This window comes from Amblyraja radiata, chromosome 6 (genome assembly GCF_010909765.2).
Source record: "Amblyraja radiata isolate CabotCenter1 chromosome 6, sAmbRad1.1.pri, whole genome shotgun sequence".
Taxonomy (NCBI): Eukaryota; Metazoa; Chordata; class Chondrichthyes; order Rajiformes; family Rajidae; genus Amblyraja; species Amblyraja radiata.
Window position 1 is genome coordinate 84,680,793 of NC_045961.1, and position 13,540 is coordinate 84,694,332.

At 43.1% G+C, this 13,540-nt stretch overlaps 1 protein-coding gene across 1 annotated transcript in view; it reads left to right on the forward strand.

Moving 5' to 3' along the window:
• The window catches only part of ubac2 (UBA domain containing 2), a 202,054-nt gene that overhangs the window by 15,144 nt on the left and 173,370 nt on the right, over positions 1-13,540 (forward strand). Inside the window, exons 2-4 of the mRNA XM_033023082.1 lie at positions 2,174-2,301; positions 9,854-9,973; positions 12,520-12,626. Coding sequence (XP_032878973.1) covers positions 2,174-2,301; positions 9,854-9,973; positions 12,520-12,626 — 355 coding nt within the window. The remainder of the gene's footprint in view (positions 1-2,173; positions 2,302-9,853; positions 9,974-12,519; positions 12,627-13,540) is intronic.

The following is a 13,540-nucleotide window of genomic DNA, read 5'->3' on the forward strand; positions in this document are numbered from 1 at the left end:
ATTTGTAATAGAAAAAATCATGTGAGGTTAAAGTGCACATTGTCAGATTTTATTAAAGGGTATTTTTATACATTTTGGTTTCACAATGTAGAAATTACAGCTGTGTTTATACATGCCCCCCCCCCCATTTCAGGGCACCATAATGTTTGGGACACATGGCTTCATAGGTGTTTGTAATTGTTCAGGTGTGTTTAATTGCCACCTTAGTGCAGGTATAAGAGAGCTCTCGGCACCTAGTCTTTCCTCCAGTCTTTCCATCACCTTTGGAAACGTTTATAGCTGTTTATCAACATGAGGACCAAAGTTGTGCCAATAAAAGTCAAGTAAGCCATTATGAGACTGAGAACCAAGAATAAAACTGTTAGAGACATCAGCCAAACCTTAGGCTTACCAAAATCAACTGCTTGGAGCATCATTAAGATGAAAGAGATCACTGGTGAGCTTACTAATCGCAAAGGGACTGGCAGGCCAAGGAAGACCTCCAGTGCTGATGACAGAAGAATTCTCTCTACATTAAAGAAAAATTCCCAAACACCTGTCCGACAGATCAGAAACACTCTTCAGGAGGCAGGTGTGGATTTGTCAATGACCACTGTCCACAGAAGACTTCATGAACAGAAATACAGAGGCTACACTGCAAGGTGCAAACCATTGGTTAGCTGCAAAAATAGGATGGCCAGGTTACATTTTGCCAAGAAGTACTTAAAAGAGCAACCACGTTTCTGGAAAATGGTCTTGTGAACAGATGAGACGAAGATTAACTTATATCAGAGTGATGGCAAGAACAAAGTGTGGAGGAAAGAAGGAACTGCCCAAGATCCAAAGCATAACACCTCATATGTGGAACACGGTGGTGGGGGTGTTATGGCCTGGGCATGTATGGCTACTGATGGTACTGGCTCACTTATCTTCTTTGATGATACAACTGCTGATGGTAGTAGCATAATGAATTCTGAAGTGTATAGACACATCCTATCTGCTCAAGTTCAAACAAACGCCTCAAAACTCATTAGCCGGCGGTCCATTCTACAGTAAGACACTGACCCCAAACATACTGCGAAAGCAACAGTGGTAGACAAAAATGCTGGAGAAACTCAGCGGGTGAGGCAGCATCTATGGACCGAAGGAAATAGGCGACGTTTCGGCTCGAGACCCTTCTTCAAACTCTGACTCTAAGATATGTGATTTATATGTTGATATAATCAAATACAATGATTAGATTAGATTAGATTAGATTTGTTTATTGTCATTCAGACCTTTCGGTCTGAACGAAATTTTGTTTCCCTGCAGTCATACATATAATTTAAAAAATGACAAAAACACACAATCAACACAAATTTAACATCCACCACAGTGAGTTCACCAAACACCTCCTCACTGTGGTGGAAGGCAAAATCTTAAAGTCTCTGTCTCTTCCCTCTTTGTTCTCCCTCTGCGCCGAGGCGATGGTTCAAACTCCGCGGGTGGTCGCTGCCTCCGCCACAGCTCCGAGGCCGAGTCGGGTCTCCGCTACCTCCGCCACAGCTTCGGGGCCGAGTCGGGTCTCTGCTACCGCTGCTGCCGCTGCTGCACCCGCTGCCGCCGCCACAGCTCCAGGGCCGAGTCGGGTTTCCGCTGCCGCTGCCTCCGCCACAGCTTCGGGGCCGAGTCGGGTCTCCGCTGCTGCTGCCGCCGCTACAGCTTCGGGGCCGAGTCGGGTCTCCGCTGCCGCTGCTGCTGCCGCCACCGCCACAGCTTCGGGGCCGAGTCGGGTCTCCGCTGCTGCTGCCGCCGCCGCCACAGCTTCGGTGCCGAGTCGGGTCTCCGCCGCTGCTGCCGCTGCTACAGCTCCGATTCCGCCATTAGGCCTCGGCGCAGACGGAGACGGGGACGGGGAATACGACCGGAGAAAAAGTCGCATCCCCTGAAGGAAGAGACCAAAGCATGTTTCTCCCACCCCACCCACACACATACACAACTTAATAAAACAAAATTAACTAAAACATGACAAGGACCAAAATGAAAGAAAAAAAAACAGACGGACTGCAGGTGGGCCGCAGCTGTTAAGCCAGTGAGTAGTGTACAATGTGATGGAGTGTATCATGGTTAATCCTGGATTAGAGTGATGGTAAAGAAAACAATTCTCGGCTCGATCATTTGGTGCCATCCAATTTTCTCCTTTTTTGTTTTACAGATAAAGCCCCTCTTTCCAAGAGTCTTATGGTGGTGCTCAGTATTTTGGCCTTCATTTTAGCTGTGCCATTTCAGCAATATCAAAATTATTTCTTGTATGACCTAAAAGCAATTAAAGAAGAATCCAGAGTAAGTTCGGTTTGGCATTATTTTGATTATACTTTAAGTTTGTTTGTCGGCTTATCTTAATTTTCATCTCTAACTTTAAAAGAATGATTTTATAGAGTTGTGCGATGTCATGATAAATATTGAGAGAACAAGGATGTAGCAATTTTACTGGTTCAAGATTGAAAATGATTGAGTTTAACATGAAACTAAAATAGTAAATTTAAACAAAGCCATCTATAAAATATGATTAATTTAACCACTAACTTCCACCTTGCCCTCAAATTCACCTGGACTGTCTGACACCTCTCTCCCCTTGAACACGCATGATCTCTCTGTCTCCATCACAAAGGACTGACTATCGACCGACATCTACTACAAACCTATCGACTCCCACTGTTATCTGGTTTACACTTCCTCTCACCCTGCCACTGGCAAAGATCCTATCCCTTAAGGGCCTGTCCCACTTAGGCGATTTTTTAGGCGACCACAGGCGACTAGTCTGCCGTCACACGGTCGCTGCGGTGTCGCCTGTATGGTCGTGAGTAGTCTCCTCAGTTGCCCAAAGAGTTATAGCGTTTTTCTGTTTGCCGCTGGATTTTGGAATGTTCAAAACTTTTCGGCGACAGTCGGCGACCGTGGGCTTGTCATAGCTTGTCTTTTCCTGACGTAGGTGCTGCCATAGGTTGTCGCCAGGATGACGTAGGTTTTCGCCAGGTGACGTAGGTTGTCGCCGGTGCTGACTTCGGTGAATTCTATTGTTGTAGTCGCCAGCATTAGCCTAAAAAATCGCACAAGTGGGACAGGCCCATTAGTCCAGTCGCCGGTTTTTCGGCCACCTGCTACGACTATGACAGTCGCCGGCAGTCGCCTAAAAAATCGCCTAGTGGGGCAGGCCCTTTACTCTCAATTCCTGTCGCTGGTGCATCTGCTCCCAAGATGAGGATTTACGTACGAGAGCATCTGACTCGTCCTCATTGGTTTCTCCCCAGCTGTCATAGATGGATCCCTCACCCGCGTCTCTTCTGTGTCCCGGAGTTCTGCTCTTATGCCCCTGTCCCACATAGGAAACCTGAACGGAAACCTCTGGAGACTTTGCGCCCCACCCAAGGATTCCGTGCGGTTCCCGGAGGTTTTTGTCAGTCTCCCTAATGGTAGAAAGTGGTTTCCGCTTCTTCTATGTTCCGGCGATTATTTCAAAAAATACCTTTTTTTCACCCATTTTTATTCCACCAGGGAGGTCTTACCTTCCACTACCTGCAACCTCTGGCAACCACCTTCAACTAGCATCGCAACCGGCTTCGACTAAAAAATTAGCGATTTTTAAAACGGCAACCTATTTTTAGTCGCGGCCGGTTTTGAATTTTTTTAAATAATCGCCGCTTTCGACCATTAGGGAGACTGACAAAAACCTCCGGGAACCTCACGGAAACCTTGGGTGGGGCGCAAAGTCTCCAGAGGTTTCCGTTCAGGTTTCCTAAATGGGACAGGGGCATTACTCTCTCTTGCCCCAGACACAACAAAGACTGAGTTCCCTTTCTCAGCCCACCAACCTCCGCATCCAACACGCAACCTCCAACATTTCTGCCAATGTGATCTTACCACCCGTTACATCTTTTCTTCTCCACCCTTTACAGCCTTCCACAAAGACTGCTCCCTCCGCAACTACTTGGCCACATTCATTCCTTCCCACCCAAACCACCACCCACCCAGGTACTTTCCCCTGCAACCACAGGATATGTAACAACTGTCCTAATACCTCCTCCCTTGACTCCATCGATGGACCCCAGCTGAGACAGAGATTTACATGTACCTCCTCTAACCTCATCTACTGCATCCGGTGTCCTCAATGTGGGCTCCGGTACTTCAGCGAGACCAAGCGTAGACTCGGCTAGCACTTTGCCGAAGACTTGTGCTCGGTCCTCCAAGCCTATTGGAAATCCTGATCGCTAACCATTTTACCTCCCTTTCCCAAACTGACCTTTCTGTCATGGGCCTCTTCCATTGTCAGAGTGAGGCGACACACAAACTGGAGAAACAGCACCTCATATTCCCCTTGGGTAGCTTACAACCCAATGGTATGAACATTGAATTCTCCAATTTTAGGTAACTTCTACAAACATCCACCTTCTCCTCCCCTCTTTCTCCTCCACTGACTTTCCCCCACACTCCCTTCCCCTGAACCCTGGCTGACTTTGCAGCAGTTTCTCCCTCCCCCTACTCCACTAAAGGACCGTTAACTAGCTTCACAATTTGCAGCTATGTACCCCTCTTGGGCTCACACCTGTTTTTATATCTAACCTTTGTCTAAATATCTGCCTATCAGGAAACTCCCTCACCTAATCATCCGTTGCCAGCCATGATTTGTTCAGTCTCTTTTGGCTTCCCGTTTCTTTTTTCTCCTACAATCAGTCTGAAGAAGGGTCCTGACCCGAAACATCACCCATCCATTTTCTCCAGAGATAATAATAAGGGTAGGCCATTTAGGACTGAGACGAGGAAAAACGTTTTCACCCAGAGTGTTGTGAATCTGTAGAATTCTCTGCCACAGAAGGCAGTGGAGGCCAATTCACTGGATGTTTTCAAGAGAGAGTTAGATATATCTCTTAGTGCTAACAGAATCAAGGGATATGGGGAGAAAGCAGGAACAGGGTACTGATTTTGGATGATCAGCCATGATCATATTGAATGGCGGTGCTGGCTCGAAGGGCCGAATGGCCTACTTCTGCACCTATTTTCTATGTTTAAATGAGGTGCTGCCTGACCCTCTGAATTACTCTAGCATTTTCTGACAATCTTTGGTATAAACCAGCATGAGCAGTTCGTTGTTATATGAAGCTATGAGTTGGTTCTGCATTACGTTAAAAGTTTGAGTAGTAAACGAATTTTGGCTAACAATTAAAGATTTAATACATAGTTCACAATAAATATATCCCTTTAAAGGCAAAAGGAAGAAAAGTTAAAGGTATTAAATCGAAGAATGCCTGACCTGATGAGTTACTCCAGCACTTTGTGTCCTTTTGTGTATTAACCAATATCTGCATATCTTCGTTTCTCCATTTTGACTGCTCTACTGTGAAATCTCCTCTCTTCGCTGGGAGTTCTGTGAGACCTTCCCTCCTCTCCCTTTTTCCAGCAATCAATCTGAAGATGGGTCTCCGCCCAAAACATCACCAACCATGTTCTTCAGAAATGCTGCCTGACCTGCTGAGTTACTCCAGCATTTTATGTCCTTTTATGTAGTAACCTGCAATAGCAGTTCTTTGTTTCTATATATAAACACTTACTATGTTGCCAATGAGACTAGTAAGCCAGAAGGTTGGGAAATTTTTAGAATTCACCAAAGACGACAGCCTTCTCTGTGGATTCGGGGAAGAAGATTGAAGTGGGCTGGGTGTGAAAGGAAGATTTCAGAGGAAGTGTGATCTGTTGCTCTCTGCAAAACAATGACTTGAGTCTGATCTCACGCAACCACGGTACTTCCTGTTAATAGTTAAGTTCTGAGAAGATTTTGGCCAAAAATTAAAATTCTGTTTCCCATTTAGCCCCTTGAGTCAGACTGAAGTCAGACTGAAACAAAAACAAAAACATGATGTAAACACTCAACAGGTCTGGCAGCATCCATGGAAAAAGAAGCGGAGTTAACCTGAAACACTGTTTCCCATCCCTCAGATGATGCCTTTTCACTTTTGATCCGGATTTCCAGCCTCTGCAGCTATTTATTATTACCTTTTACTTCACCTTTGTCCTTTCAAAAGTTGTACTTTCTGGGGTTACTTTGATCAAAAGAGATGAAGTCAAGATGGAATCTCATGTTGAGAAAAGTAATCATTAAACTGTGTGATACCGTACGAGTAATGCTATCATTTAAGTTTGCCAAGCTGATAGTTGCTGCAGAGAAGCAATGTACATTTATGTTGTGTTGAAGATGCTTTAACAGATAGCTTTAGAACTAAAAATAAACTAATTTCATTATCAAAAAACATGGATCCTGTTCCTCTGTGTCGTATTGATAGTTTTGTATTTCCTACTGGAAGCAGTTATTCTCAGTTGCATTTGATTAATGCAATAAATTCCACTTTAAACCTGATGTAGCAGCGGGGTTGCAGTGACAGCCTCCTTGTAACTAAGTACGTAACTCGTGGCTGGTTAAAACAAATTATCATGGAGCACTGGCTTTACCTGCTGAATTCCTCAAGTAGTAGGTCTTTTGCCCCAGACTCCACCATCAGCAGTCTCTTGGGAATTCATGTTTGGTTCAGTTTAAATATCTCACTGCCCAAGAGCAAAATGACCCAACGTCGCATGTTGAGAAAGGTAATCATAAAACGGTCTGGTTGAAGGGTTCTGACCTGATTCCTTTTCTCCAGTGTCTGAAGAAGGGTTCTGACCCGAAATGTCTCCTATTCCTTTTCTCCAGAGATACTGCCTGACCTACTGAGTCATTCCAGAATTTTGTTTGATTCATTAGACAGCAGGGAGAAATTCTTGTAAACAACAAGCAATCCATCCAATTTGTTTAAGAAGGAACTGCAGATGCTGGAAAATTGAAGGTAGACAAAAATGCTGAAGAAACTCAGCGGGTGATACAGCATCTAGGGAGCGAAGGAAATAGGCAACGTTTCGGGTCAAAACCCTTCTTCATACTCCTATCCGATTTTCCCTTTTTTCTAAATTTGCATCTGACCATCATGAAAAAATGCAAATAATACATCAAAATCTTTTTTCCCCCCTTATACACTGTTCCTCACCACTACTTCCTTCCTATCCTCAGGATCAGCTGACAATATAACAAATGCAAACAATCAGCTGATTGCAAATGGAAAATAAATTGCTGAACTCATCCATCAAATTTGTTTACTGCCAATGTTAGCCACATATAAGCACAGTGCTTTCCTGACATAAGTTTGTCAGACAAAAGCTGGCTTCATTAAGAAGTTATACCAATTTCCCTCCTGGGATAAATAAAGTTTTATCGTATCATATACATCAATCGGAGGAACTCCCAACTCTATTGTTCCTTCCATTGTTTAAAAAGGGGTCTAAGAGTAAACCTAGCAATTATAGACCTGTTAGTTTGACATCAGTGGTGGGCAAATTAATGGAAAGGATACTTAGAGATAATATATATAAGCATCTGGATAAACAGGGTCTGATTAGGAACAGTCAACATGGATTTGTGCCTGGAAGATCATGTTTGACTAATCTTCTTGAATTTTTTGAAGAGGTTACTCGGGAAATTGATGAGGGTAAAGCAGTGGATGTTGTATATATGGACTTCAGTAAGGCCTTTGACAAGGTTCCTCACGGAAGGTTGGTTAAGAAGGTTCAATGGTTGGGTATTAATGGTGGAGTAGCAAGATGGATTCAACAGTGGCTGAATGGGAGATGCCAGAGAGTAATGGTGGATGGTTGTTTGTCAGGTTGGAGGCCAGTGTCTAGTGGGGTGCCACAGGGATCTGTGTTGGGTCCACTGTTGTTTGTCATGTACATCAATGATCTGGATGATGGTGTGGTAAATTGGATTAGTAACTATGCAGATGATACTAAGATAGGTGGGGTTGTGGATAATGAAGTAGATTTTCAAAGTCTACAGAGAGATTTATGCCAGTTGGAAGAGTGGGCTGAAAGATGGCAGATGGAGTTTAATCCTGATAAGTGTGAGGTGCTACATCTTGGCAGGACAAATCAAAATAGGACGTACAAGGTAAATGGTAGGGAATTGAAGAATGCAGGTGAACAGAGGGATCTTGGAATAACTGTGCACAGTTCCCTGAAAGTGGAATCTCATGTAGATAGGGTGGTAAAGAAAGCTTTTGGTGTGCTGTCCTTTATAAATCAGAGCATTGAGTATAGAAGTTGGGATGTAATGTTAAAATTGTACAAGGCATTGGTGAGGCCAATTCTGGAGTATGGTGTACAATTTTGGTCGCCTAATTATAGGAAGGATGTCAACAAAATAGAGAGAGTACAGAGGAGATTTACTAGAATGTTGCCTGGCTTTCAGCAACTAAGTCACAGAGAAAGGTTGAACAAGTTAGGGCTTTATTCTTTGGAGCGCAGAAGGTTATGGGGGGACTTGATAGAGGTCTTTAAAATGATGAGAGGGATAGACAGAGTTGACGTGGATAAGCTTTTCCCACTGAGAGTAGGGAAGATTCAAACAAGGGGACATGACTTGAGAATTAAGGGACAGAAGTTTAGGGGTAACATGAGGGGGAACATCTTTACTCAGAGAGTGGTGGCTGTGTGGAATGAGCTTCCAGTGAAGGTGGTGGAGGCAGGTTCATTTTTATCATTTAAAAATAAATTGGATAGTTATATGGACGGGAAAGGAATGGAGGGTTATGGTCTGAGCGCAGGTATATGGGACTAGGGGAGAATACGTGTTCGGCACGGACTAGAAGGGTCGAGATGGCCTGTTTCCGTGCTGTAATTGTTATATGGTTATATGGTAGAGGTACATGTAGTGAACACTTTATGTAGAAATGCCTCCATTCCAATTTAAGGCCATGGACAAAAGATGTGGTGCTTGAGCGGATTTCATTTGTGTCTACGTTCAATTTCTGAAGAGGACAGCATTCTGTTTCTGGGGGGGTCAACAATGGGATTGGAAGCTGCAAATCTATTGAAATGTAGAGAGCATTTTCACAGAGAATGCTGCATCTTGATGGGGGGATACCTGAAATTAAGAGCACTTATTTTTTACCAAGAGCATCGCTTATGGTTGTCTGTCCTGAAGCCGGAAGCCACACACCATCAGGTTCAGCAACAAATACTTTCCGACAACTATTAGGTTCATGGACCTACCCATACCAGGGCAATGGAACACTGTGGAATATCTCTTGCACTGCCATGGACTGGCTTTTTTTCCCTTCTAATTGCATTTTTGCACTAATGTCTTGTGTTTTGCTCAGACTTATCCTTTTCACTGTTTTTCCAGAAATTATTGTTAAATTTCTGTTTAATTAAAGTATAACATATTTTTGTATGCTGACTGAGTCTGTGATTTTCATTCGTCTGCATCTCACGGTTTTTGTGCATATATGACAATAAACTTGACTTGAGACAATTATAATAGTTTACACAAAAAATGTAATTAAAAAAACAAAAAATACAATGATGAGAAAATTATACATTGACGATAAAATTCAGAAAATATTAACAGGTGAAAAAGAAATTAATTTGATCTGGATGAACAAATTATAAAACAAGATAAAGTTGGACATTTGGCAGGTAGTAATAGACCAGCTGGTCTTGTCAAACCATGCATACGATGGCTGGAGCATTGCGAATTATGATTTCATCCCTTCCCTCTGGTACTCTCCTCTCCCTCCATCAGCCTTCCCATTCTTCCCAGCCTTTCCTTCTCTTTTGTCCTAGCATCCATTTCTTCTTCCCTCTAACTCCTTCCTTTTTAATCCTTCCTCTTTCCTGCATCCCTCCTGTTCTGTCCCTTTCTCTTCATTTTCCTCCCTGTTTCCCCTTCTCTGCAGGGGCTTTTGTGGAGTGATTGCTTTTACATGAAATATCCTTGAAATGTAATTTTCAATCTCTGATTTATGATCTCTTTCAGATATGGAGATTGATTGCTGCTCGGATCGTTTACCTCGACCTCAAGGACGTATTCTGTAGTTGCCTTCTTATCTACAATTTTAGAATTTTTGAAAGAAGATATGGTAGCCGGAAATATGCGGTATGTTTCATTTTATACCTATTATATTTTTATCTACAGTATCAACTGAAAAAGCTTATTGAGCCAAACACAGTGCTGGAGTAACACAGCAGGCCAGGCAGCATCCCTGGAGGGAATGGATAGATGATGTTCTGACTAAAGACTCTTCTTCAGATTGGAGAGCTGTCCTGACCTGAAACTGCACCTATCCATCCCCACCACAGATGCTCAAAAAAGCTGGAGAAACTCAGCGGGTGCAAACTCAGAAACTCAGTTTCTCCAGCTTTTTTGTGTACCTTCGATTTTCCAGCATCTGCAGTTCCTTCTTAAACCCACCACAGATGCTGCCTGACACACTCCGATACGCCAGCACTTAGTGTTTTACTCAAGATTCATTATCTGCAGTTCCTTGTTTCTCCAAGCTTATTTCTCCACTGCTTCTCATTGAAGTATGATATCTTTGCATGTACTTGAGAAAGAAAACAAGTCACCAATTTAATATCTCATCAATAGATTCACCTCTCACAGTGTGGCACCTTCTCTGTGCTACTTTTTAATGCCAGCCTAGATTGAGAAAGTGAAAGTATCTCCTGCAAGATTGTTTCCCCCCAAGTTTAACATCATCATGACTTTAAATGTAAAACCATTCCTTCATTCTGTCAGGATCCAAATCCAAACACACTGTCCCGAGCAACAATGAGAATACCTTCACCACACAGACTGCAGTGGCTCAAGGAAGTGGCTCACCGTTAAATATTTATCAACGTGTAAGGATGGATAATACATGTGGAAGCTAAAAATATGTCTGAGCTTAAGTGTTAGCTTCTTTTACTGTTGTACCCATGTCTCCGTATTAACTTCTTTAAAATAGTAAGTGCCAAATATTTAGGTTTTAATTTCTCACACCTCTTTCAACAGTGTTAAGAACTACATATTGAATAAAATGTGTGAAAAAATGCTGAAAATACAAAGATCAGGCCAGTCAGAGTTATGGGCCAGTGGAACATCTAGTGTGATGTATGAGATGAGATGTAATCTGAGAAAAGGCATTCTTGCCATAGAGGGAGTACAGAGAAGGTTCACCAGACTGATTCCTGGGATGTCAGGACTTTCATATGAAGAAAGACTGGATAGACTCGGCTTGTACTCGCTAGAATTTAGAAGACTGAGGGGGGATCTTATAGAAACTTACAAAATTCTTAAGGGGTTGGACAGGCTAGATGCAGGAAGATTGTTCCCGATGTTGGGGAAGTCCAGAACAAGGGGTCACAGTTTAAGGATAAGGGGGAAATCTTTTAGGACCGAGATGAGAAAAACATTTTTCACACAGAGAGTGGTGAATCTCTGGAATTCTCTGCCACAGAAGGTAGTTGAGGCCAGTTCATTGGCTATATTTAAGAGGGAGTTAGATGTGGCCCTTGTGGCTAAAGGGATCAGGGGGTATGGAGAGAAGGCAGGTACAGGATACTGAGTTGGATGATCAGCCGTGATCATATTGAATGGCGGTGCAGGCTCGAAGGGCCGAATGGCCTACCCCTGCACCTAATTTCTATGTTTCAATTATATATTTGGGAGGTATGGACAATTCAGACAGATCAGAGTTTGGAAATACACCCGAGATGAGAGGAACTGCCTATGTGGTATATGAAGATATTCTGTAGTTGCCTTCTTATCTACAATTTTAGAAATTTAGAAATAAGTTATGGCAGCCAAAAATGTTTAGTATATTTAATTTTACACTGTTATATTTGTATCTACAGTATAACTGAAAATGCATATTGAGCCAAACACAGTGCCAGAGTAACTCAGCGGGTCAGGCAGCATCTCTGGAGGGAATAGATAGATGATGTTCAACCAACCAGAAAAGGCTCTCTTTAATCCCACTCTTTGCCTTCTGCTAGTCAGACAATCTTCCATGCTCTATGACTGACTTCGAGCCTGACCTTTCTAATTCCAGAAAAAAAAGCTCGCAGGGAATAGTTCCCTTGCAACTGCCACCTTATGTATGTTTGGGACGTTCTTTGAAGAACTCGTAACTTGTTGAAGTAGAACCATAGAATCACATAGTATGGCACTGACCATCAGCCATCTATTAAACACCCAGCCTACGCTAATTTCATTTTATTCTTTGCACATCACCACTCATCCCCCAGGATTTCATCGCTCACCTGCATAATAAGTTGTCCTACAACTTTAGGCTGTGTACGCCATATGCAAGAAGAAGAAGATCCTGCTCAATAGGGGCAATTGACAGTGGGCAGTTATTATGTCTTTGGCATGTGGGAAAAAAGCAGAGTAACTGGAGGAAAACCATGTAGTTACAGAGGGAGCATGCAAACTTCTCACACACAGCCCCACCTTCAAGAGTGAACCTGGGTAACTGGAGCTGGGAAGCAGTGGCTTTACTAACTGCATGACTGTGCCGCCCCATAGATTCGTAGATAATGAGTTTGGAAGAGGATAGGCTAACACATTAGAGGCTGTAATTCTGTAATTAATTATATGTATTAAACTTAAACAACCTTAAATAGGGTTTGGTTACATGGAAAGTTATTTATTTTCTATAGTCCTTCCTTCTGGGTTCCTGGGTGCTGTCTGCATTTACGGACTTGCTGCTAGTGGAAGCCCTGCAATATACACTTGACATGTCTGTGATCATCTTGCCGTCTGGTTTGTAAGTTAATATTCATTTCTTGTTTTATTTTGTTCTAGACAAATGAACCTTTCGACTTTTATCTATTATATATTATCTATTGACTAAAAGTATGAGGAAGTATTGCATTTTTGGGGATGTTATGTTTTTTATAAGATGTGAAAAAAAGGATGTCTTGTATTGTAAGCATTTTTTTCATAACGTCAATGTCAATAAAGTCTAATCACTATAATGCAGTAAATGAGGCAACTGATTTGTACTTAGAAAAATTCCACTAAGCTACAAACCTTAAAATCTTTGGGATGTGGGAAGACACTGGAGCATCTAGTGGAAACAAAGAATCGGAGGGAGTACGTGCAAACTCCACACTGACAGCATTAGAAATCAGGATCAAAGTTGGGTTGCTAGAGCTGAGAAGCAGCATTGTTTAATTTAATAATTTGGTAATTAAGGGCCTTTCGGAAAGAATGATCATATTGCTAATTTGTCTGGTAGTGAGCATGCAATGGCTATTTAAAGAATGAATACACATTCTTAGCGGCGCGACTCACCCGTTGCAGCGGCCCCTACAGCCTGTCTGTCTTTTTTTAATTTTTTGTCTAGTTAAATGTAGTGTTGGTGTTTTTTTAATATTGGTTTTAAATGTGTATATGTGGGGGGCGGGGTAGGGGGAAACTGTTTAAAATCTCTTCCCTGTCCGGGAGACCCGACCTTTTCCCTGTCGGGTCTCCGTTGTCGTTGGGGCCTAGCACCGTGGAGCGGCCTCCAGCCTGAACGACCCGGGGGCTCGGGAGAATGCGGAGCTGCGGACTACTCACCATCGTGGGGCTGGCCGGCCTCGGTGCGTGGGGAGCGGTGGTGACTCGCTGCTGCGACTCGACTCCTGGGGCTCGGAGGCTCCAGCAACGCAGCCGCAGGTCCGGTGGACTGGGACA